The 22,756-nt window shown below is 44.1% G+C and overlaps 1 protein-coding gene across 2 annotated transcripts; it reads right to left on the reverse strand.

Annotated features, from left to right (window-relative positions):
* Window positions 1-1,680: 1,680 nt before the first annotated feature.
* Window positions 1,681-9,507, reverse strand: LOC119294599 (aminopeptidase M1-B). Of its 2 annotated transcripts, none has more exons than XM_037572810.1 (19): window positions 9,144-9,507; window positions 8,926-9,071; window positions 8,082-8,184; window positions 7,683-7,869; window positions 7,475-7,568; window positions 7,172-7,325; window positions 6,944-7,048; window positions 6,735-6,851; window positions 6,195-6,308; window positions 5,458-5,640; window positions 3,861-4,140; window positions 3,659-3,780; window positions 3,445-3,542; window positions 3,178-3,355; window positions 2,991-3,105; window positions 2,825-2,892; window positions 2,638-2,715; window positions 2,119-2,196; window positions 1,681-2,017 (listed from the first exon to the last, which is right to left on the reverse strand). In XM_037572810.1, exons 1-19 carry the CDS (start codon window positions 9,384-9,386, stop codon window positions 1,832-1,834), a joined length of 2,649 nt encoding a protein of 882 aa, XP_037428707.1. In that variant the 5' UTR covers window positions 9,387-9,507; the 3' UTR covers window positions 1,681-1,831. The 2 variants fall into 2 exon arrangements, with proteins under 2 accessions (XP_037428707.1, XP_037428708.1); XM_037572811.1 differs by having other exon boundaries at window positions 9,177-9,506.
* Window positions 9,508-22,756: the final 13,249 nt, after the last annotated feature.

A 22,756-nucleotide genomic window follows, 5' to 3' on the forward strand; every position in this document is an offset into this window, starting at 1 on the left:
CCAATGGCCGAGCTGGGGGTTTGGAGGGGGCGGCGGCGGCGGCGGCGGCGGGGGAGGCGAAGTGGCCGGCGACGACGAACTGACGGAAGGGGAGGGGAGGGGTGGGGGTGGGGGTGTAGCTGTTGGGGACGCGTTGGGTTTAGGGGTAGTGTCACCTACTGCTCTGCTGAATGACATGTGGGCCACGGCACAAGGCCCACTGGGTAGAGTTGGCACGACTTGGGAATGGGCCCACGCCGAGAGTGACCGTTGCCCGCTGCCCGCTTGGAGAGGTTTTACTTTTTTTTTTCATCTCTGATTTATAGTAGAATTCATACCAAAAAAAAGAGAGAGAGGTTCAGATCAGGCGACTAGAGCATCTTCTTCTTGTTTTGCAAAATCAGATAAGGACTTCGTTAGTTATCAACAACTAAGATTACAATGATGTTTAGTCCATAGGTACTCGAAAGGCGTCTTCTGGCACACGGCATATCGAGGCACGCTCCGGGTTAGATACGGAACCGAAAAAAATTGCTACTCTCTTGCTCGGCTTAGTTCAAAGCCGCGGCATTTATTTTGGATCGGAGAGAGTACTAGCTTATGAGCTTTTAATTTGAACACGGCACAATCCAAGTTGCTGCATTTACTTCCCTTTTATCTTGACATGTGTCGAAAGCTCGGCATCCTTCTAAGGACTCTTGTGTCCAACTAATAGTAGGTAAGGTGCTAGCCCTATTCCCCCGCAAAAGAAGAAGAAGAAGAAGAAGAAGAAGAAGAAGATGCTAGCTCCATGGCGCACGCGTCCTTTATTAGAACGAAACAAAATCTCGGGAAATCGGTTTTTAGTGTGCCTTGTTCGAATATTGGCTTCATATTTGCCCCCATTACAAACCAAGCCATGCCGACAACTGCTTGTTGTAACTAATTCTCTCTGGCGCTCTTATTACTACTCTAGATGCTTTGTCCATCTCTTTTGCATTACACAACATCCACATGTATCTTGTAGAATCTTAATGTGTTCGATTCTAGTGGGGTTTTAACCCTAGTTTTGTTGCCTTTCCGAGTTGGTTTTGTACTCAACATCGAGTCTACAACGGTGTCATAGAAGATTCGCCATGATTTCTACGGTTTCATGTCGTCCACGCCGACCACATGCCAACAAAAGATGTAGCATGCTTTATCAATTCTACATACATCATCTAGGATGTATGGGATTGACTAGTGGTAAGTTGCCTGAAAAAACATTGTGCAAGCCGATTTTCTAATCCAATTGTCGCCCTTCTTTCTTCTTCCCCGAGTCTTCCTTCCTCCTCGGCACTGCCTCGCTTCCGCTCGCCATGTCCTCCCCGCATCCGGCCGTATTGCACTTGGGCGACTCTTCATCACTCTCGCTAGGACAATATATATTCACTAAAGTTTCAACATCACCTAACACGATTGAAATTGTTTAGCTTGATAATGAAGAATGAACATTGAGTTAGTGCAGGTTCGAGTTCATCAAAAGTAGGGTTGCCATTTCCTTCCAAGCAACATGAGCACTTTCAAACAATGCCATCCTCTAAAACATTGTCCCTTATAGGTCTCAATATAAAATTTGTGGAAACAGTAGTATGATTAACTGGTGTCTTCTGTGTTGCAACTATTTTTATGGTGTAGATTTATTTGCTACTGCTCTGGAAAAAACCCAAACAAACATCTCCAGGAAACAAACAACATTAGTTAACGAGCAGATTATCGTAAAGCCACACCACAGAAAATTAATGTGTTGTTACTCATTAGAACAGAGCCTCTCCAAAACATTACTTATTATGCAGTCATGACACATAATCTCTTCTTCGTACAAAGGCACAGCTTAAAACTCCTGCAGCAGCAGCTGCTGCACCGTTTGCGCAAGGCTGGGCTCGCTCTTGATGCTGTCGATCCACCTAGCGCTGATCCGCACCCTCTCGAGGCTCTGCTTCAACGCTCTTTCGAACGACGGTTTCACGCGAGTGGCGAAGAACTCAGAAACTTCAGCAGCTTTCTCCTCAGAGGTGAACTGATCATGGAGATTAAACAGCATATGAAACGTGTTCTTATTTAGACAAATAAATGGCAGAGTACGAAGAACTTTGAAGGGAGAAGGCATGTGTGGCGTACCGGTGAAACGGTAGAATTAACGAAGTCCGATATGAGTGAGCTTGATGGCCAAGTCTTAACAACGTGATCCCAGTTATCCTGCATGACAATGCAACATCGCGTAAACATCCAACTTAGCCGAATGGTGCGGGATCAGACATACGTAGCAGCATAGTGCTAAGATTATTCTAACTGGAAGTGCAGTTTTTTCTATTAGAAATGTATAGTCAAATAACTCAACATAGGTGGTCGTTACTCCTTCCGATGCTACACTATTGTTTGTCAATGCACAAAAGCAAAAATTTATCTATCACCAACGGAAGTGGTTATATTTGCTTTTGAACATTTTTTATCGAAGGTTTAGAGCTTTTAATGGGCTGCATTTCTGGGCTCATCCATTCATGAAACAGATAATGTCAAGTTCCACACCTCATGAAATTCCCTCATTTTCTACAAAGAGCACATGCTAATGTAAAAAAAAAATCATGCCAGACCATAACATAAATAGCCTAGGCAACTTGCCCTGCAACTATAACATACCTTCAGCCAGGCCCATGCAGCTTCTCGTCCTTCTAAGCTAATACCACCAAGGACATAAAATGCATCTTGATTCCGTACCTAGCAAAAAGGAGGCAGATTAGAGTGGCTTTTGTACCAGTAACTGCAAGTCTTGTACTGAATCAATCATTCGGAATATATGTCAAATAGAAATGGTTTAGAGGTTAACCTCATCTGTAAGCATAAGGTTCAATGCCTCAACAACAATATCCTTGTCTGGGCATGAAGACAACGAGCCTAGAAACAAAAGAGTATTTAGGATGAACCAATACATCAGAAAGCTCTCTGTCGTGTTGTGTAACTTGTGTTGCACAATTTAGAAAATAACTACACACCTAAGATACGAGACTTCTCCTGTGCTTCAGATGTTTCCTTGTAGATTTTCAGGAGAACATCATAACCGGCTCTGTTTGAGGTACTCACGGTCCGCATCACAGCAAGGTATGCTGCCTGAAAAACATCGCAGGTTAGGTACCAAAGAGGCAAAGAAGTCGCAATAATCTATAAAGGAAAAAAAATGACCTTTCTATTGTCTGGAGGTAGAAGGGGAGTTTTTCGGTCTTCTAAGAAGATATGGAAACGCCGAATTCCCTCATTTATAGTCTCTTCATGTCCGAGCTTGACAAGGGCAATCAAGAGCAGTGATCTAAGCATCACATCAAGATGGCTCTCACCATCCTTAGGATCCCAGCCTACTCTTCTGAAATGTGAAGTGCATGAAAGCTTTAAAATTGTAATCACACATAAAATATATTGAAAACAGGTATGATGTTAAGCTTGTCGGCATACTTGGCAGCTAACAGAAGAAGCTTGATCAAAAGTTTTTTGATATCGCTAGACAAGTCAGGATTAGCATCAGTTGATATTTTATTAACGCTTAAACATACCTGGGAATAGAGAAGAAACACACAATGAGAACTAATCTTGTAAACAAACATTAGTTACACACGTGAAATGAAGCCACGAGGCTAAGGATTCAATTGGAGGTATAAGGCTTACTTACAGAGGTTACATGTGAAAGTATAGTGTAATCAGACTCATGACGATAAGCATTTAGCAAACGAAGCAATGATGTCAGTGTTTGTTTGCAAGCAACAGAAAGAGCATAAGAATCTTCCACAATACCTACAGAACAATATATCTCATTTGTCAAAACATTTTTAAAAATATATACAATAATGTATCTTAAATCATATTGTCTTTACCAATCATATCCATTAAAGAGAGTTTCTTGGCTTTTATTGCATTTTCAAGTCCGGCTGCAAGTTCATCATCATACTTCACTCTATAAAATCCAGTTTGATCAATGTTCAGTTTGATCCAAAAATTTTGGCCACTTTGGGTGGCTGCAAAATCTTTTATATGCATCGTATCGGTCTTGCCTTTCAACAGAAACTTCTTATTCAGATCGTACGAGCCACAGCATGCTGTCATAGGAACGATCCACATGCCAGGACCAGATGATCCATCTGACAGAAATTGGGCCTGTAATAAAGAAATAGTTTTTAAAATTTAAGAACTGCTCGATACTAAGAAGTAGCTTCGTTTCCATAAAGCACATATAATACTCCAACATCCAAGAATGATATGTACATTCTAACGGCTTTACTGATATGCTCTTTATTTTTCTAATAGTTCATATGCGCTTTATATTTCTAATAGATTACTGATATGCTCTTTATATTTCTGATTGAACAGATCATGCATGAAAACAAAAACCCAGAAAATTACATTACTGTTCACATTTCTAGTCATTGTTATTCTGATTTTTAATTAAGGTGCCTTGCATGTATCCTAATGTGTTCCGTGGTCTATGTGAAGGTACAAAAAATGAAAAAAATAAAAATGTCATGAACGTGGTAGATGATGTGGTGTAGGTAGATGGCCCTGGACAGATGAACGTGGTAGATGATGTGGTGTAGGTCGATGGCCCTGGACAGATGAGGCGCGACCCCCAACCAAGAAGGCTGCCGCAAAACAAGAGCAGGGGAGAAACTTGGGGAGAGAATAATTGGGACTATTTCCCTGCTTATCTATTGATTGATATTGCTAGGCATTATATAGCAACCTTACAAACTTGGAGGCTAAGCGGAACTAACAAATTTTAGGAAATAACTAACTTGAGAATCAAGAAATATCTCTAACAGATTTAAACTGCTGGGACTGTTTGGTTCTAGGCCTTGCAATGCCACACTTTGCCACACATTTCTTGCCAAAATTGCCTAAGGTTTTAGTTCAACAAAATGGAAGCCACAAGTTGGCAAGCCTAAGGGAATCTTGCCACACTTTTTGAGTGTATGTGATGTGGGGCCCTAGTGTGGGAAAAAGCATCTTGCCTAACATGAGGTTTGAACCAAACACCCTCCTAAGTTGGTCAAACTTGCCTAAGCTTAGGTGTGGCAACCTAAGGCAACCTTAGTCACAAACCAAACAGCCCCGTAGTTTCAGCCGTGGCCAGCAGGTTTGGCCCCCAATAACAAGTGATCAAAGGTACCAATAGAAAAGGGACAACACTACCACGCGAGCGTGCGTCCGCATCAAGCCACAGTGCTAATCACGGGCAGCTGATCAATGATGCACGTCGCGCCGCGCAAGGGAACAGTGGTGCGAACTTTCTCCCATTATAATATCCATAGAAAAGAGGTCCTAGAAAGAAGCAATCATGAATTCATGACCAAGTTGCAAGTATACTTTAGATAAATTTATAATAACGGGAAAACATAGGTCATGCATGCATATTTATACCCAGTTCCCCGTGCATAGTAGTAATAAATAATATGCAAATGAAAAATGTCTCAAAACCTGCTCGAGTTCCAAATCTTGCCCATTTAGTTTTGCATATATAACAGGATATCCTTGTTGCTTAGTCCATGTAGTCATCAGATCCTTGACAGGCTCCCCAGTTTCCTCCTCAAGAACAGCCCATAGGTCTTCGGTTTTAGCGTTCGAGTACGCGTACTTCTTTATGTATGAAGCCAAAGCTTTCTGGAAGAGTAAGGAATCTCAAAGTTAGAACAAGCAGACAAGATGTTTATATTAGGAACAGAGCTAGATAGGCAGAACAAAAATCATAAATGCAATAGAATTAATCATCCATATTTAATACACAAAACATCAAAGTTCAAGCTATTCTGCAGCAGATGCACCATGCACACTCATAATGGGGTCAGCAATACAAGTCAAATCTAACAACTATGATCATCTTCAGTATTTTGGTTTCAGATTACAAATGCATCTAAATTTAAGATACAGTGCATCAGAGTGGCAGCAGAGACATCTCACATCGCTTGTTTAATGAAGTACTCCCTCTGTAAATAAATAAAAGATCGTTTAGATCACTATAAGATCATTTAGATCATTAACATAGTGATCTAAATGATCTTATATTTCTTTACATAGGGAGTAAAAAACTTATACATGCAAGGGTTCAGAAGTGGTAATGGCAGCAAGCCACAGCAGCCCAATACAGGAAACAGAATGATGGACCATTGCAGCAAACAAGATCCCAATATTTTTTTCAAGAAGAAACATTATTTAACCTGAAACCGCTCTGCACCAAGGTAGCTTTGTAGCATGCGAATGACAGAAGCTCCCTTGTCGTAGCTTATGGAATCAAAAATCGCATCGATTTCACTGGCATGGTTTACATCAACCTGAACAAACAGGTCAAATAACCAAAATCACAGCTGAGATAATTGGAGATGCTAATACTGGACAGAATCATAAACAATACTTTACAACATTTTCACACATTTTGAGTTCTGTAAAACAACAGTAAAATATAAGCATTAACATCAGAAGAATTCCAGCAGAGGGACGTTAAATATCAGAGATTAATTCTTCTGTCTATAAATATGTAATCATGGCCAGGGACTATGCATTAATCGTTGCTCATGTGTGTGCAACTAGTCAACTTTGTAACATTTATTCAATTTGCTGTCATAATATATTTCCATATCCCTAATGTAAATGCGAAGCATTTGTTGATGTTAGAGCACTACTAGAAAATCTTTTCTTACACAGAATAATGATGAAACAAATTGAAGCAAAAACTTGCACTGACTAGGGAAGAAGATTACCTCAATAGGATGAGACTCTGCAAGTGCATCCAATCTGAGGCCAGAGGTCGTCTCATCAAGGAATTGTGTCCAGTTATTCCATTCAGGAAAAATGGATTCTACAGCTAAATAACTCACCTGTTCAAACATAATGACTTCTTCAATAATAGTAATATACAACATCAGATCACCATTATAATTTCTCAAAAAACGGTTATCAGATTGATTACCCATGAAGCAAAACCCTCGTTTAGCCACAAGTGAGTCCACCATTCCATGGTTACAAGATTGCCAAACCATTGGTGAGCCAATTCATGCGCAACGGTGATTGCTACCTAAATAAAGAACATATGTAAATAAACAAAAGGAGATTTAGTTTGGTAAACATTCAAGTAAAAACCCACTGACTAACTATTAGTCAAAGAAACAAATGGACTCAAACAAAAAATAGCCATAACCTGTTGTTTGTTGGATGCTGACGATAATTGCTCATCATAAAGCAAAGCTGATTCCCGGTAAGTAACCAACCCATAGTTCTCCATGGCTCCAGCAGCAAAATCAGGGATAGCAATCATATCCAACTTAGGTAGTGGGTAAGGAGTGGCGAAGTAACTGGTTATTAAACACCGTTAGAGATTCTTATCCAACTAGCACCATTAATTGGCATGTCCAATTATTCAACATATCTGTTTTCTCGTTTGATGCTGCCTCACTTTTTATAATTATAAATATGTTAAAAGAAATAATGGTTGGAAGCTTACTCCTTGAATAGATCCAGTGACTTCACCCCAACATCCAATGCAAACTTTCCTTGACTAGTCTTGCCAACTTGGGTGTACACACGAACTTTGGTGCCTATATAATATTAACAAATCAAGGGAAATGTAAAAGAAGGGGAAGAAGGGCGGTAATGTAGCACTTTGAATGAAAGATACTATAGAAGTGGTTTCAGGAGAACTGAGCTTCTACCTTCTAACGTTGAGCTCTCTATGTAATCAAACAAACCAACAACTATTGCGACAAGATACGTTGACATAAGTGGAGATTCCTCATAATAGACAGTCTTCAGAGGCCCGCAGACTGTCTCCTTAACTACTGGCATGTTGGACAATGCTACCAGTTCAGCTGGAACCTCCAATGTTATCTTGAATTTGGCCTGGATAACAGAAATACAAATACAAGAGAAATTACTATAGGTGATGGATCTCAGACCTACAAAATTCTAAGCAAAAAAAAAAAAAAAACATGCACACATGTTTTAAGCCTATATCAAAATACAAACTGATTTGACCGTCTAACATTCATATTCAGATTCAAAGTACATCAAGACACTGTTCATAAAATAACAACAAAGCAAGTGTTAAACACCTTAAATGCAGGCTCATCCCAGCATGGAAAGCACCGCCGTGCATCAGCAGCTTCAAACTGTGTAACCGCCATGTTTCTTGCCTCCCCATTGTACTCATACTTGCTGCAGTCAAATACCAGGACAAGAGCATGAGAAACACAGACCAAATATAAAGAAAAAAGACCAGGTACGTTCCACAGGCACTGACTATGCCCAAATACTCCCATGTAACACCGTTCTGTTTAAAAAGTCTAACAGACACCTATGCATAACAGTGCTGGAATTAGGTACACTGTCTGCAGCACAAATTCCAACAATAAATCTCGGTTGCACAATGAGATGGGTAAATTAATACTAACATCCTACATCCGCTCTTCAAATCTGATCATTCAATCCCTTTATCCACAACATTATAAAGTTCCAGATATTTGTTTCTTCAGTTTCCTATTTTTTTCAAGTTACTGCAGACACAGGCCTCATGTGTTTTAAGAATATATATTTTTGCGAGGTGTGTTTTAAGATATATATGGACACCCATAGAAACAGAGCAACCTTTTCCACTGATTGTTTCTCGTTAATAAGTACGATGTTCAGAATAGCAAAGATTGAATGAATAGCGGATCATGATGGGGCATGGGAGGATCTCAAGATCATGATCCAAATATCCTACGATCTGGCTTGCTATCAAGAGATGGCTGTATCAGATCACACCACTCATCACTTGAGCACTCTGAGCATCGCAACAAGTTCCCAGCCCAAATGCCCGTGTAACTGACAAATCATGGTCCAGTGATTCCGTGTAAGTAAGATCGGATCTTGCTCATCATCATCATCAGAATCAGAAGGATAAAGGACGATATATACCTCCTGTAGAAGCCCCTCATCTGGTCGTTGAGGGTCCCGGTGAAGTCCATGGAGAGCACGCCCTCGCCGAGGGGCAGCTCGCGGCCGAATCCGAGGACCAGGATCTCATCCTCCTCGAACTGCGCCACCTCCGTCGGCGCCCAGTCCTGCAAACGCAACCAACCCAGCCCCGCCATGAGAACCTGACAGACAGACAAACAAGGGATCGGAGGACCTGCCTCGGAGTGGGGGAGGGCGCGGCGAGTGAGTGCCTGGAAGCGGATGGAGGAGCGGTCGACGGCGAGCTCGGCGGCGTTGAGGACGAGGAAGCGGGTGGGCGCGGAGACGGCGACGGCGGCGGACCCGGAGCCGGAGAAGGTGCAGGCCGCGAGGTCGGGGCGGAGGACGAGGTCGTAGCGGAGGGGCGCGGCGAAGCGGGGGAGGCGGGACTGGCCCCTGAACTGCTCCGGCGACCCCGCCATTGCCGGCAGATCTGAAGCAGAGGGGTTGAAGAAGGCCGCAGCAGATTTTCCGAGCGCAGCAATCTCTTCTGACGACGGCTCTGTTTGGGCGTAGATATTGATTGATGGCGCTGAACTCAAGTGGACTCCAGATTGCAAAGGACACGTCAACTCATCGAACAAACGTTCGCTGTCCAGCAGTCACGAGCGCACATAACAAGAAGTTTTTGCTAAATAAATGAGGGTAGTTTGGCGAATTTATATGCTTGCAATTAGGCTGGTCATAGTGGGGAGTAACTTAGACTAGTAACATGCATATGTTACTAGTCTATGTTACTACCTCTATAGTGCATAGTATCATATATTAGTATCATAGGTGGTCTTATTTATTGCCATGCATGACACATAGTAGCACCACATTTATTATGTTACAGTATCTACCTATGTTACTATAACCATCTCTTTTTTTAATTGCCTGCCACATAAGCATATTTGCGAGTCCCAAGTATATGATACTACTTATGTTACCCCTACTATGGCCAGCCTTAGGTCATTGGGGTTACTAGGGGCCCACATGCTCAGGTGACGCGCCTGGGGGCACGCTGTGTGAGCTTGTGGCCCTCTTGTACATCTTCTAGCCTCCTCCTGAATCTTCTAGGGTCCCTTTTGGTCAAAAAAATCACCGTAAAGTTTCATCGTGTTTGGACGTTGTTTGGTATGGTTTTCTGTGAAACAATAAAATAGGGGGGAAAGAGAAACTGTCATGGGGCACTAGGTTAATAGGTTAGTTCCTAAAAATGATATAAAATTGCATATAAAGCATATATAATTGATAGTATAATAGTATGAAATAGTCAAAGAATATAGATACGTTGGAGACGTGTTAGTGATCAATATTGCTCATGATACCAAGATGATGTAGGGCCCTAGATTGCCCAATCTTTCACAACTTGAAGGGAATCGAGAGGAACACTCAAGAACACATGGACAAACACTCAAGACAAGATCCAATCACCCATCCACTAAATAAGCAAACACATGAGATCCATAAAGGTACTAGGACAACAAAGGGAAAAGAGAGTAGCCTAGGTAATTCTTCCCAAATTCAAGAGGAGATGAGGTCTTGATAAGAGGTAGTCTTCTGCAATTCACAAGAGTAAGGAGGTCTTTATCGGTGTCAAAACCGACAGACCTCGAGGTAGGGGGTCCCGAGCTGTGGATCTCAAATCGAGGATAACAGGAATGAATGATATGATGTTTACCCAGGTTCGGGCCCTCTTAATGGAGGTAAAATCCTACGTCATGCTCTTGTTTATATCAATGGAGATGTATCAAGTACATAGTTGATCTACCTCGAGATAATGATGTGTGGTCTAACTCTAGGGCTAGGTGAATGATTTTGCGTTGATGTCCCCTCTACGAGCTAAACCCTATGGCTTATATACACGCTAGGATGGGTTTCTAGGGTTACAAGGTCGGTAGCTAGGAGCTAGGCGGCAGAGATCTTGGAGTATACGTCAAGTCTTCGTGAGAGGCCGTCTTGATCACGCCTCCTGCGTGCGGCCTTCGGAGTCCATCTTGACCACGAATGAGGGTTCGACGGCCCAACCCGAGGAGAACGGCCCGAATGGGTTAGTACCCTCTTATCCAGGACACGGTTAGTAGCCCTCGAACGGGTCTTCTACACCGAGGATGATCCTCCCGATGATAACAACCTCAGGTTCGGAGTCCTTGGCTCGACAGACGAGTTCCTCTTGTAATTTTCAAGCCACTCCTTCAAAGAAGCGACCCTAGCCAGAGCTCGACAGAACCTATTCCCTTTGCCCGAAGAGATTGGGTATCTTAGCCTTGAAGGTCAAGCACATCGGTGTGAACAGTTCCACTCAGTCTAACAACTTTATCGAAACGACTCACCCCACGACAGGTCGAGCAGTTACTACTCCCCTCAAATTATGGCACGAGGCAAACTTTTTACTGGCACGTTCCTTCGAGGCAGATGTTGGGGAATGTAGCATGCAATTTCAAAAAAAATCCTACGCTCACGCAAGATCTATCTAGGAGATGCATAGCAACGAGGGGGAGAGTGTGTCTACGTACCCTCATAGATCGTAAGCAGAAGCATTTCACAACGCGGTTAATGTAGTCGAACTCTCTTCGTGATCCACCGATCGAGTACCGAACGTACATCACCTCTGAGTTCTGCACACGTTCAGCTCGGTAACGTCCCGCCTTCTTGATCCAGTAAGACGTCGAGGTAGTAGATGAGTTCCGCCAGCACGACGGTGTGGTGACGGTGACGGTGAAGTGATATGCGCAGGGCTTCACCTAAGCACTACGAAGATATGATCGTGGGAGTAAACGGTGGAGGGGGACGCCCTCACACGGCTAACAATTGATTTGGTGTGTGCTAGGGGCGCCCCCCCATATATATAGGTGGGAGGGAGAGGTGAGGCCGCCAGGGATGCCCCAAGTAGGTCAAATCCTACTTGGGGTTCCTCCCAAATTCGCCCCCCCTTACCATTTTACCGGAGAGGAAGGAAAGAGGATGGAGGAGGGAAGGAAGGGGGAGGCCGAATCCCCCCTTTCCCTTTTCCCTTCTCCTCTTTCCTTTCTCCTCCTGGTTCGGCCCATATGGGGGGCACATCAACCTCTGGTGGCTGGTGTGTTTCCCCTCTTGGCCCAAAAGGCCCATATCTTTTGCCGGGGGTGCCCGGAACCCCTTCCGGTAACTCGATATGTACATGGTACCCTCCGGAACACTTTCGGTGTCCGAATACTATTGTCCTATATATCAATCTTTACCTCTCGACCATTTCGAGACTCCTCATCATGTCTGTGAACTCATCTGGGACTCCGGACAACATTCGGTCACCAAATCATATCACTCATATAATACTATATCGGCATCGAACGTTAAGCGTGCGGACCCTACGGGTTCGAGAACTATGTAGACATGACCTAGACACCTCTCCGGTCAATAACCAATAGCGGAACCTGGATGCCCATATTGGCTCCTACATATTCTAAGAAGACATTTATCGGTCGAACCGTTATGACAACATACGTAATTCCCTTTGTCCATCGATATGTTACTTGCCCGAGATTCGATCGTCGGTATCTTCATACCTCATTCAATCTCGTTACCGGCAAGTCTCTTTACTCGTTTCGTAATACATTATCCTGCAACTAACTCATTAGTCACTTTGCTTCCAAGGCTTCTTATGATGTGTATTACCGAGAGGGCCCAGAGATACCTCTCTGATACTCGGAGTGACAAATTGTAACGCCCGGTTAATCAAGCTACAGTAAACCCCTGTTAATGATGCCAGGTCATCATAATTATTATTTTTTGCTAAAACTCACTTATTTCAAACTTAGTTCAAATACAAATTCAAAAAATAGGTCAAATTATAGTTTCATAAAACAGTGAATTAAAAATGTTCAAAAGGTTAAAAATTTCACTAACTAACTAACAAACAACATCAAACATCTAAAAAATATTTAATTGCCCTATAACAACCAAAACCATAGAAGAAGAACACCAAATTGAAGGAAATATGCCCTAGAGGCAATAATAAAGTTGTTATTTATATTTCCTTATATCATGATAAATGTTTATTATCCATGCTAGAATTGTATTAGCCGGAAACTTAGTACATGTGTGAATACATAGACAAAACATAGTATCCCTAGTATGCCTCTACTTGACTAGCTCGTTTATCAAATATGGTTATATTTCCTAACCATAGACATGTGTTGTCATTTGAAAAACGGGATCACATCATTAGGAGAATGATGTGATGGACAAGACCCATCCGTTAGCTTAGCATTATGATCGTTACAGTTTCATTGCTACTGCTTTCTTCATGACTTATACATGTTCCTCAAACTATGATATTATGCAACTCCCAAATACCGAGGAACACATTGTGTGCTATCAAACATCACAACGTAAATGGGTGATTATAAAGATGCTCTACAGGTGTCTCCGAAGGTGTTTGTTGGGTTGGCATAGATCGAGATTAGGATTTGTCACTCCGTGTTTCAGAGAGGTATCTCTGGGCCCCTCTCAGTAATGCTCATCACTATAACCTTGCAAGCATTGTGACTAATGAGTTAGTTGCGGGATGAAGTATTACGGAACGAGTAAAGAGACTTGCTGGTAACGAGATTGAACTAGGTATGTTGATATCGACGATCGAATCTCGGGCAAGTAACATACCGATGACAAAGGGAACAACGTATGTTGTTATGCGGTTTGACCGATAAAGATCTTCATAGAATATGTAGGAGCCAATATGAGCATCCAGGTTCCGCTATTGGTTATTGACCAGAGATGTGTCTCAGTCATGTCTACATAGTTCTCGAACCCGTAGGGTCCGCACGATTAACATTCGATGATGATTTGTATTATGAGCTATGTGTTTTGATGACCGAAGTTTGTTCAGAGTCCTGGATGAGATCACGGATGTGACGAGGAGTCTCGAAATGGCTGAGACATAAAGATTGATATATTGGACGGCTATATTCGGACACCGGAAGTGTTTCGGAAAAGTTGCGGATAAAACCGGAGTGCTGGAGGGTTATCGGAACCCCCCGGGGGAACTAATGGGCCTCATGGGCCTTGGTGGAGAGAGAGAGGGGCGGCCAGGGCAGGCCACGCGCCCCTCCCCCGTGGGTCCGAATTGGACTAGGAAGGGGGGCGGCGCCCCCCTTTCCTTCTCCCTATCCCCCTCTCCCTCTTGGTGGAATCCTACTAGGACTAGTAGTCCTAGTAGGACTCTCCTATTGGGGCGCGCCCTAGGGGCTGGCCGGCCTACCCCTTGCTCCTTTATATACGGGGGCAGGGGGCACCCTAGAACACACAAGTTTCTCTTAACCGTGTGCGATGCCCCCCTCCACAGTTACACACCTCGATCATACCATCGTAGAGCTTAGGCGAAGCCCTGCGTCGGTAACATCATCATCACCGTCGCCACACCGTCGTGCTGACGGAACTCACCCTCGTCCTCAACTGGATCAAGAGCACGAGGGACGTCATCGAGCTGAACGTGTGCTGAACGCGGAGGTGTCGTACGTTCGGTACTTGATCGGTTGGATCGCGAAGAAGTTCGACTACATCAACCGCGTTGTTGAAACGCTTCCGCTTTCGGTCTACGAGGGTATGTGGACACACTCTCCCCTCTCGTTTCTATGCACCATCTAGATAGATCTTGCATGATCGTAGGATTTTTTTTGAAACTACCGCGTTCCCCAACAGTGGCATCCGAGCCAGGTCTATGCGTAGATGTTTTATGTGTTGGGGAACGTAGCAGAAATTCAAAAATTTTCCTACGTATCACCAAGATCTACCTATGGAGAGACCAGCAACGAGTAGAAAGAGAGGAGAGTTTGCATCTACATACCCTTGTAGATTGCTAAGCGGAAGCGTTCAAGTGAACGGGGTTGATGGAGTCGTACTCGTCGTGATTCAGATCACCGATGATCAAGTGCCGAACGCACGGCACCTCCGCGTTCAACACACGTACAGCCCGGTGACGTCTCCCACGCCTTGATCCAGCAAGGAGAGAGGGAGAGGTTGAGGAAGACTCCATCCAACAGCAGCACAACGGCATGGTGGTGATGGAGGAGCGTGGCAATCCTGCAGGGCTTCGCCAAGCACCTACGGGAGAGGAGGAGGTGTCACGGGAGGGAGGGAGGCGCCAAAGGCTCAGGTGTGGATGCCCTCCCTCCCCTCCACTATATATAGGGGCAGGGGAGAGGGGGGAGGCGCAGCCTTGCCCCCTACTCCAAGAAAGGGGTGCGGCCAAGAGGGGGGAGGAGTCCATCCTCCCCAAGGCACCTCGGAGGTGCCTTCCCCCTTGAGGACTCTTCCCTCTAGGGTTCCCTAGGCGCATGGGCCTCTTGGGGCTGGTGCCCTTGGCCCATGTAGGCCAAGGCGCACCCCCTACAGCCCATGTGCCCCCCCGGGGCAGGTGGCCCCACCCGGTGGGCCCCCGGGACCCTTCCGGTGGTCCCGGTACAATACCGATGACCCCGAAACTTGTCCCGATGCCCGAAACAGGACTTCCTATATATAAATCTTTACCTCCGGACCATTCCGGAACTCCTCGTGACGTCCGGGATCTCATCCGGGACTCCGAACAACATTCGGTAACCACATACAAGCTTCCTTTATAACCCTAGCGTCATCGAACCTTAAGTGTGTAGACCCTACGGGTTCGGGAGACATGCAGACATGACCGAGACGTTCTCCGGTCAATAACCAACAGCGGGATCTGGATACCCATGTTGGCTCCCACATGTTCCACGATGATCTCATCGGATGAACCACGATGTCAAGGACTCAATCGATCCCATATACAATTCCCTTTGTCTAGCGGTATTTTACTTGCCCGAGATTCGATCGTCGGTATACCAATACCTTGTTCAATCTCGTTACCGGCAAGTCACTTTACTCGTTCCGTAACACATCATCCCGTGATCAACTCCTTGGTCACATTGCGCATATGATGATGTCCTACCGAGTGGGCCCAGAGATACCTCTCCGTTTACACGGAGTGACAAATCCCAGTCTCGATCCGCATAAAACAATAGATACTTTCGGAGATACCTGTAGTGCACCTTTATAGTCACCCAGTTACGTTGTGACGTTTGATACACCCAAAGCACTCCTACGGTATCCAGGAGTTACACGCTCTCATGGTCAAAGGAAGAGATACTTGACATTGGCAAAGCTCTAGCAAATGAACTACACGACCTTTTGTGCTAGTCTTAGGATTGGGTCTTGTCCATCACATCATTCTCCTAATGATGTGATCCCGTTATCAACGACATCCAATGTCCATAGTCAGGAAACCATGACTATCCGTTGATCACAACGAGCTAGTCAACTAGAGGCTCACTAGGGACATATTGTGGTCTATGTATTCACACGTGTATTACGATTTCCGGATAATACAGTTATAGCATGAATAAAAGACTATTATCATGAACAAAGAAATATAATAATAACTTATTTATTATTGCCTCGAGGGCATATTTCCAACAGTCTCCCACTTGCACTAGAGTCAATAATCTAGTTCACATCGCCATGTGATTAACACTCACAGGTCACATCGCCATGTGACTAATACCCAAGAGTTTACTAGAGTCAGTAGTCTAGTTCACATCACTATGTGATTAACACTCAATGAGTTTTATGTTTGATCATGTTGCTTGTGAGAGAGGTTTTAGTCAACGGGTCTGAACCTTTCAGATCCGTGTGTGCTTTACAAATCTCTATGTCATCTCCTAGATGCAGCTACCACGCTCTATTTGGAGCTGTTCCAAATAACTGTTCTACTTGGAGCTATTCAAAATTGTTGCTCCATTATATGTATCCGGTCTCTCTACTCAGAGCTATCCGGATAGGTGTTAAGCTTGCATCGTCGTAACTCTTTACGACGAACTCTTTTACCACCTCCATAATCGAGAAAATTCCTTAGTCCACTAGTTACTAAGGATAACTTTGACCGCTGTCCTGTGAGCCATTCTTGGATCACTCTTGTACCCCTTGACTGACTCATGGCAAGGCACACTTCAGGTGCGGTACACAGCATAGCATACTGAAGAGCCTACGTCTTAAGCATAGGGGACGACCTTCGTCCTTTCTCTCTATTCTGCCGTGGTCGAGCTTTAAGTCTTAACTTCGTACCTTACAACTCAGGCAAGAACTCTTTCTTTGACTGGTCCATCTTGAACACCTTCAAGATCATGTCAAGATATGTTCTCATTTGAAAGTATTATTAAGCATTTTGATCTATCCTTATAGATCTTGATGCTCAATGTTCAAGTAGCTTAATCCAGGTTTTCTATTGAAAAACACCTTTCAAATAACCCTATATGCTTTCTAGAAATTCTACATCATCTCTGATCATCAATATGTTAAGAACATATACTCATCAGAAATTCTATAGTGCTCCCACTCACTTCTTTGGAAATACAAGTTTCTCATAAACTTTGTACAAACCCAAAATCTTTGATCATCATCAAAGCATACATTCCAACTCCGAGATGCTCACTCCAGTCCATTAGAAGGATTGCTGGAGCTAGCATACCTTTTAGCATCCTTAGGATCGTCAAAACTTTTCTGATTGTATTACATACAACCTTTCCTTACGAATACCAGTAAGGAAACTTGTCTTGACATCCATCTGCCAGATTTCATAAATGCAGCTAATGCTAACATGATTCCGACGGACTTTAAGCATCGCTACGAGTGAGAAAATCTCATCGTAGTCAACTCCTTGAACTTGTGAAAAAACTCTTCGCCACAAGTCGAGCCTCATAGACGGTGACATTACCATCCACGTCCGTCTTCTTCTTAAAGATCCATTTATCTTAATGGCCTGCCGATCATCGGGCAAGTCCACCAAAGTCCATGGATCCGTTCTCGGATTTTATGGCCTCGAGCCATTTATCGGAATCCGGGCCCACCATCGCTTCTCCATAGCTCGTAGGTTCATTGTTGTCCAGCAACATGACTTCCAAGACAGGATTACGTACCACTCTGAAGTAGTACGCATCCTTGTCATCCCACGAGGTTTGGTAGTGACTTGATCCGAAGTTTCATGATCAATATCATAAGCTTCCACTTCAATTGGTGTAGGTGCCACAAGAACAACTTCCTGTGCCCTGCCACACACTAGTTGAAGAGACGGTTCAATAACCTCATCAAGTCTCCACCATCCTCCCACTCAACTCTTTCGAGAGAAACCTTTCCTCGAGAAAGGACCCGATTCAAGAAACAATCCATATTGCTTTCGGATCTGAATTAGGAGGTATACCCAACTGTTTTGGGTGTCCTATGAAGATGCATTTTATCCGCTTTGGGTTCGAGCTTAATCCTGAAACTTTTCACATAAGCGTCGCAGCCCCAAACCTTTAAGAAACGACAACTTAGGTTTCTCTAAACCATAATTCATATGGTGTCATCTCAACGGAATTACGTGGTGCCCTATTTAAAGTGAATGTGGTTGTCTCTAATGCCTAACCCATGAACAATAGTGGTAATTCGATAAGGGACATCATGGTACGCACCATATCCAATAGGGTGCAACTATGATGTTCGGACACACCATCACACTATGGTGTTCCAGGCGGTATTAATTGCGAAACAATTTCCACAATGTCTTAATTGTGTGCCAAAACTCGTAACTCAGATATTCATCTCTATGATCATATCATAGACATTTTATCCTCTTGTCACAATGATCTTCTACTTCACTCTGAAATTACTTGAACCATTCAATAATTCAGACTTGTGTTTCATCAAGTAAATATTCTCAACATCTACTCGAATCATCTGTGAAGTAAGATCATAACGATATTCACTGCATGCCTCAGCACTCATTGGATTGGACACATCAAAATGTGTTACTTCCAACAAGTTGCTATCTTGTTCCATCTTACTGAAAACGAGGCTTTTCAGTCATCTTGCCCATGTGGTATGATTTGCATATCTCAAGTGATTCAAAATCAAGTGAGTTCAAACGGTCCATTTGCATGGAGTTTCTTCATGCATATATACCAATAGACATGGTTCGCATGTCTCAAACCTTTTCAAAAATGAGTGAGTCCAAAGATCCATCAACATGGAGCTTCTTCATGCGTTTTATACCATTATGACTTACATGGCAGTGCCACAAGTAAGTGGTACTATCATTACTATCTTATATCTTTTGGCATGAAAATGTGTATCACTACGACCGAGATTCAATAAACCATTCCTTTAGGTGCAAGACCATTGAAGGTATTATTCAAAAATTAGAGTAACCATTATTCTCCTTAAATGAATAACCGTATTGCGATAGACATAATCCAATCATGTCTATGCTCAACGCAAACACCAATCTCGGTGGTAGAGGGAGCGTGCGATGCTTGATCATATCAACCTTGGAAACACTTCCAACACATATCGTCAGCTCACCTTTAGCTAGTCTCCGTTTATGCCGTAGCTTTTATTTCGAGTTACTAACACTTAGCAACCGAACCGGTATCTTATACCCTGGTGCTACTAGGAGTACTAGTAAAGTACACATTAACATAATGTATATCCAATATACTTCTATCGACCTTGCCAGCCTTCTCATCTACCAAGTATCTAGGGTAATTCTGCTCCAGTGACTGTTCCCCTTATTACAGAAGCACTTAGTCTCGGGTTTGGGTTCAACCTTGGGTTTCTTCACTGGAGCAGCAGCTGATTTGCCGTTTCATGAAGTATCCCTTCTTGCCCTTGCCCTTCTTGAAACTAGTGGTTTCACCAACCATCAACAATTGATGCTCCTTCTTGATTTCTACTTTCGCGGTGTCAAAACATCGTGAATACCTCAAGGATCATCTTATTTATCCCTGATATGTTATAGTTCATCAGAAGCTCTAGCAGCTCGGTGGCAATGACTTTGGAGAAACATCACTATCTCATTTGGAAGATCAACTCCCACTCAATTCAAGTGATTGTTGCACTCAGACAATCTGAGCACAAGCTCAACGATTGAGATTTTCTCCCTTAGTTTGCAGGCTAAGAGAATCGTCGGAGGTCTTATACCTCTTGACGTGAGCACGAGCCTGAAATCCCAATTTCAGCCCTCGAAACATCTCATATGTCCGCGATGTTTCGAAAACGTCTTTGGTGCCTCTGCTTAAACCATTTAACTGAACTATCACGTAGTTATCAAAACGTGTATGTTCGATGTTCGAAACATCCACAAACGACGTTTGGGGTTCAGCACATTGAGCGGTGCATTAAGGACATAAGCTTTCTACTGTCCGCATAATCGCTACTGTCAACTTTCAACTATATTTTCTCTAGGAACATAACTAAAACAGTAGAACTATAGCGTGAACTACGACATAATTTGCAAAAGGTCTTTTGACTATGTTCAGGATAATTAAGTTCATCTTATGAACTCCCACTTAGATAGACATCCCTCTGGTCATCTAAGTGATCACATGATCCGAGTCAACTAGGCCGTGTCCGATCATCACGTGAGACGGACTAGTCATCATCGGTGAACATCTTCATGTTGATCGTATCTACTATACGACTCATGCTCGACCTTTCGGTCTCCGTGTTTCGAGGCCATGTCTGCACATGCTAGGCTCGTCAAGTTAACCCTAAGTGTTTTCGCTGTGTAAAACTGTCTTACACCCGTTGTATGTGAACGTAAGAATCCATCACACCCGATCATCACGTGGTGCTTAGAAGCGACGAACTGTAGCAACGGTGCACAGTTAGGGGAGAACACTTCTTGAAATTTTGTAAGGGATCATCTTATTTACTACCGTCGTCCTAAGTAAACAAGATGCATAAACATGATAAACATCACATGCAATCAAATAGTGACATGATATGGCCAATATCATTTTGCTCCTTTTGATCTTCATCTTCGGGGCTCCATGATCATCTTGTCACCGGCTTGACACCATGATCTCCATCATCATGATCTCCATCATCGTGTCTTCATGAAGTTGTCACGCCAATGACTACTTCTACTTCTATGACTAACGCATTTAGCAATAAAGTAAAGTAGTTTACATGGCGTTCTTCAATGACACGCAGGTCATACAAAAAATAAAGACAACTCCTATGGCTCCTGCTGGTTGTCATACTCATCGACATGCAAGTCGTGAATCCTATTACAAGAACATGATCAATCTCATACATCACATATATCATTCATCACATCCTTTTGGCCATATCACATCACATAGCATACCCTGCAAAAACAAGTTAGACGTCCTCTAATTGTTGTTGCATGTTTTACGTGGCTGCTATGGGTTTCTAGCAAGAACGTTTCTTACCTACGCAAAACCACAACGTGATATGCCAATTGCTATTTACCCTTCATAAGGACCCTTTTCATCGAATCCGTTCCGACTAAAGTGGGAGAGACTGGCACCCGCTAGCCACCTTATGCACCAAGTGCATGTCAATCGGTGGAACCTGTCTCACGTAAGAGTACGTGTAAGGTCGGTCCGGGCCGCTTCATCCCACAATACCGTCGAAACAAGATTGGACTAGTAACGGTAAGCATATTGAACAACATCAACGCCCACAACTACTTTGTGTTCTACTCGTGCAAAGAATCTACGCAATAGACCTAGCTCATGATGCCACTGTTGGGGAACGTAGCAGAAATTCAAAAATTTTCCTACGTATCACCAAGATCTACCTATGGAGAGACCAGCAACAAGTAGAAAGAGAGGAGAGTTTGCATCTACATACCCTTGTAGATCGCTAAGCGGAAGCGTTCAAGTGAACGGGGTTGATGGAGTCGTACTCGTCGTGATTCAGATCACTGATGATCAAGTGCCGAACGCACGGCACCTCCGCGTTCAACACACGTACAGCCCGGTGACGTCTCCCACGCCTTGATCCAGCAAGGAGAGAGGGAGAGGTTGAGGAAGACTCCATCCAACAGCAGCACAACGGCGTGGTGGTGATGGAGGAGCGTGGCAATCCTGCAGGGCTTCGCCAAGCACCTACGGGAGAGGAGGAGGTGTCACGGGAGGGAGGGAGGCGCCAAAGGCTCAGGTGTGGATGCCCTCCCTCCCCTCCACTATATATAGGGGCAGGGGAGAGGGGGGAGGCGCAGCCTTGCCCCCTACTCCAAGAAAGGGGTGCGGCCAAGAGGGGGGGAGGAGTCCATCCTCCCCAAGGCACCTCGGAGGTGCCTTCCCCCTTGAGGACTCTTCCCTCTAGGGTTCCCTAGGCGCATGGGCCTCTTGGGGCTGGTGCCCTTGGCCCATGTAGGCCAAGGCGCACCCCCTACAGCCCATGTGGCCCCCGGGGCAGGTGGCCCCACCCGGTGGGCCCCCGGGACCCTTCCGGTGGTCCCGGTACAATACCGATGACCCCGAAACTTGTCCCGATGCCCGAAACAGGACTTCCTATATATAAATCTTTACCTCCGGACCATTCCGGAACTCCTCGTGACGTCCGGGATCTCATCCGGGACTCCAAACAACATTCGGTAACCACATACAAGCTTCCTTTATAACCCTAGCGTCATCGAACCTTAAGTGTGTAGACCCTACGGGTTCGGGAGACATGCAGACATGACCGAGACGTTCTCCGGTCAATAACCAACAGCGGGATCTGGATACCCATGTTGGCTCCCACATGTTCCACAATGATCTCATCGGATGAACCACGATGTCAAGGACTCAATCGATCCCGTATACAATTCCCTTTGTCTAGCGGTATTTTACTTGCCCGAGATTCGATCGTCGGTATACCAATACCTTGTTCAATCTCGTTACCGGCAAGTCACTTTACTCGTTCCGTAACACATCATCCCGTGATCAACTCCTTGGTCACATTGCGCATATGATGATGTCCTACTGAG

The sequence above is a fragment of the Triticum dicoccoides genome, chromosome 4B, assembly GCF_002162155.2.
Source record: "Triticum dicoccoides isolate Atlit2015 ecotype Zavitan chromosome 4B, WEW_v2.0, whole genome shotgun sequence".
Classification (NCBI taxonomy): domain Eukaryota; kingdom Viridiplantae; phylum Streptophyta; class Magnoliopsida; order Poales; family Poaceae; genus Triticum; species Triticum dicoccoides.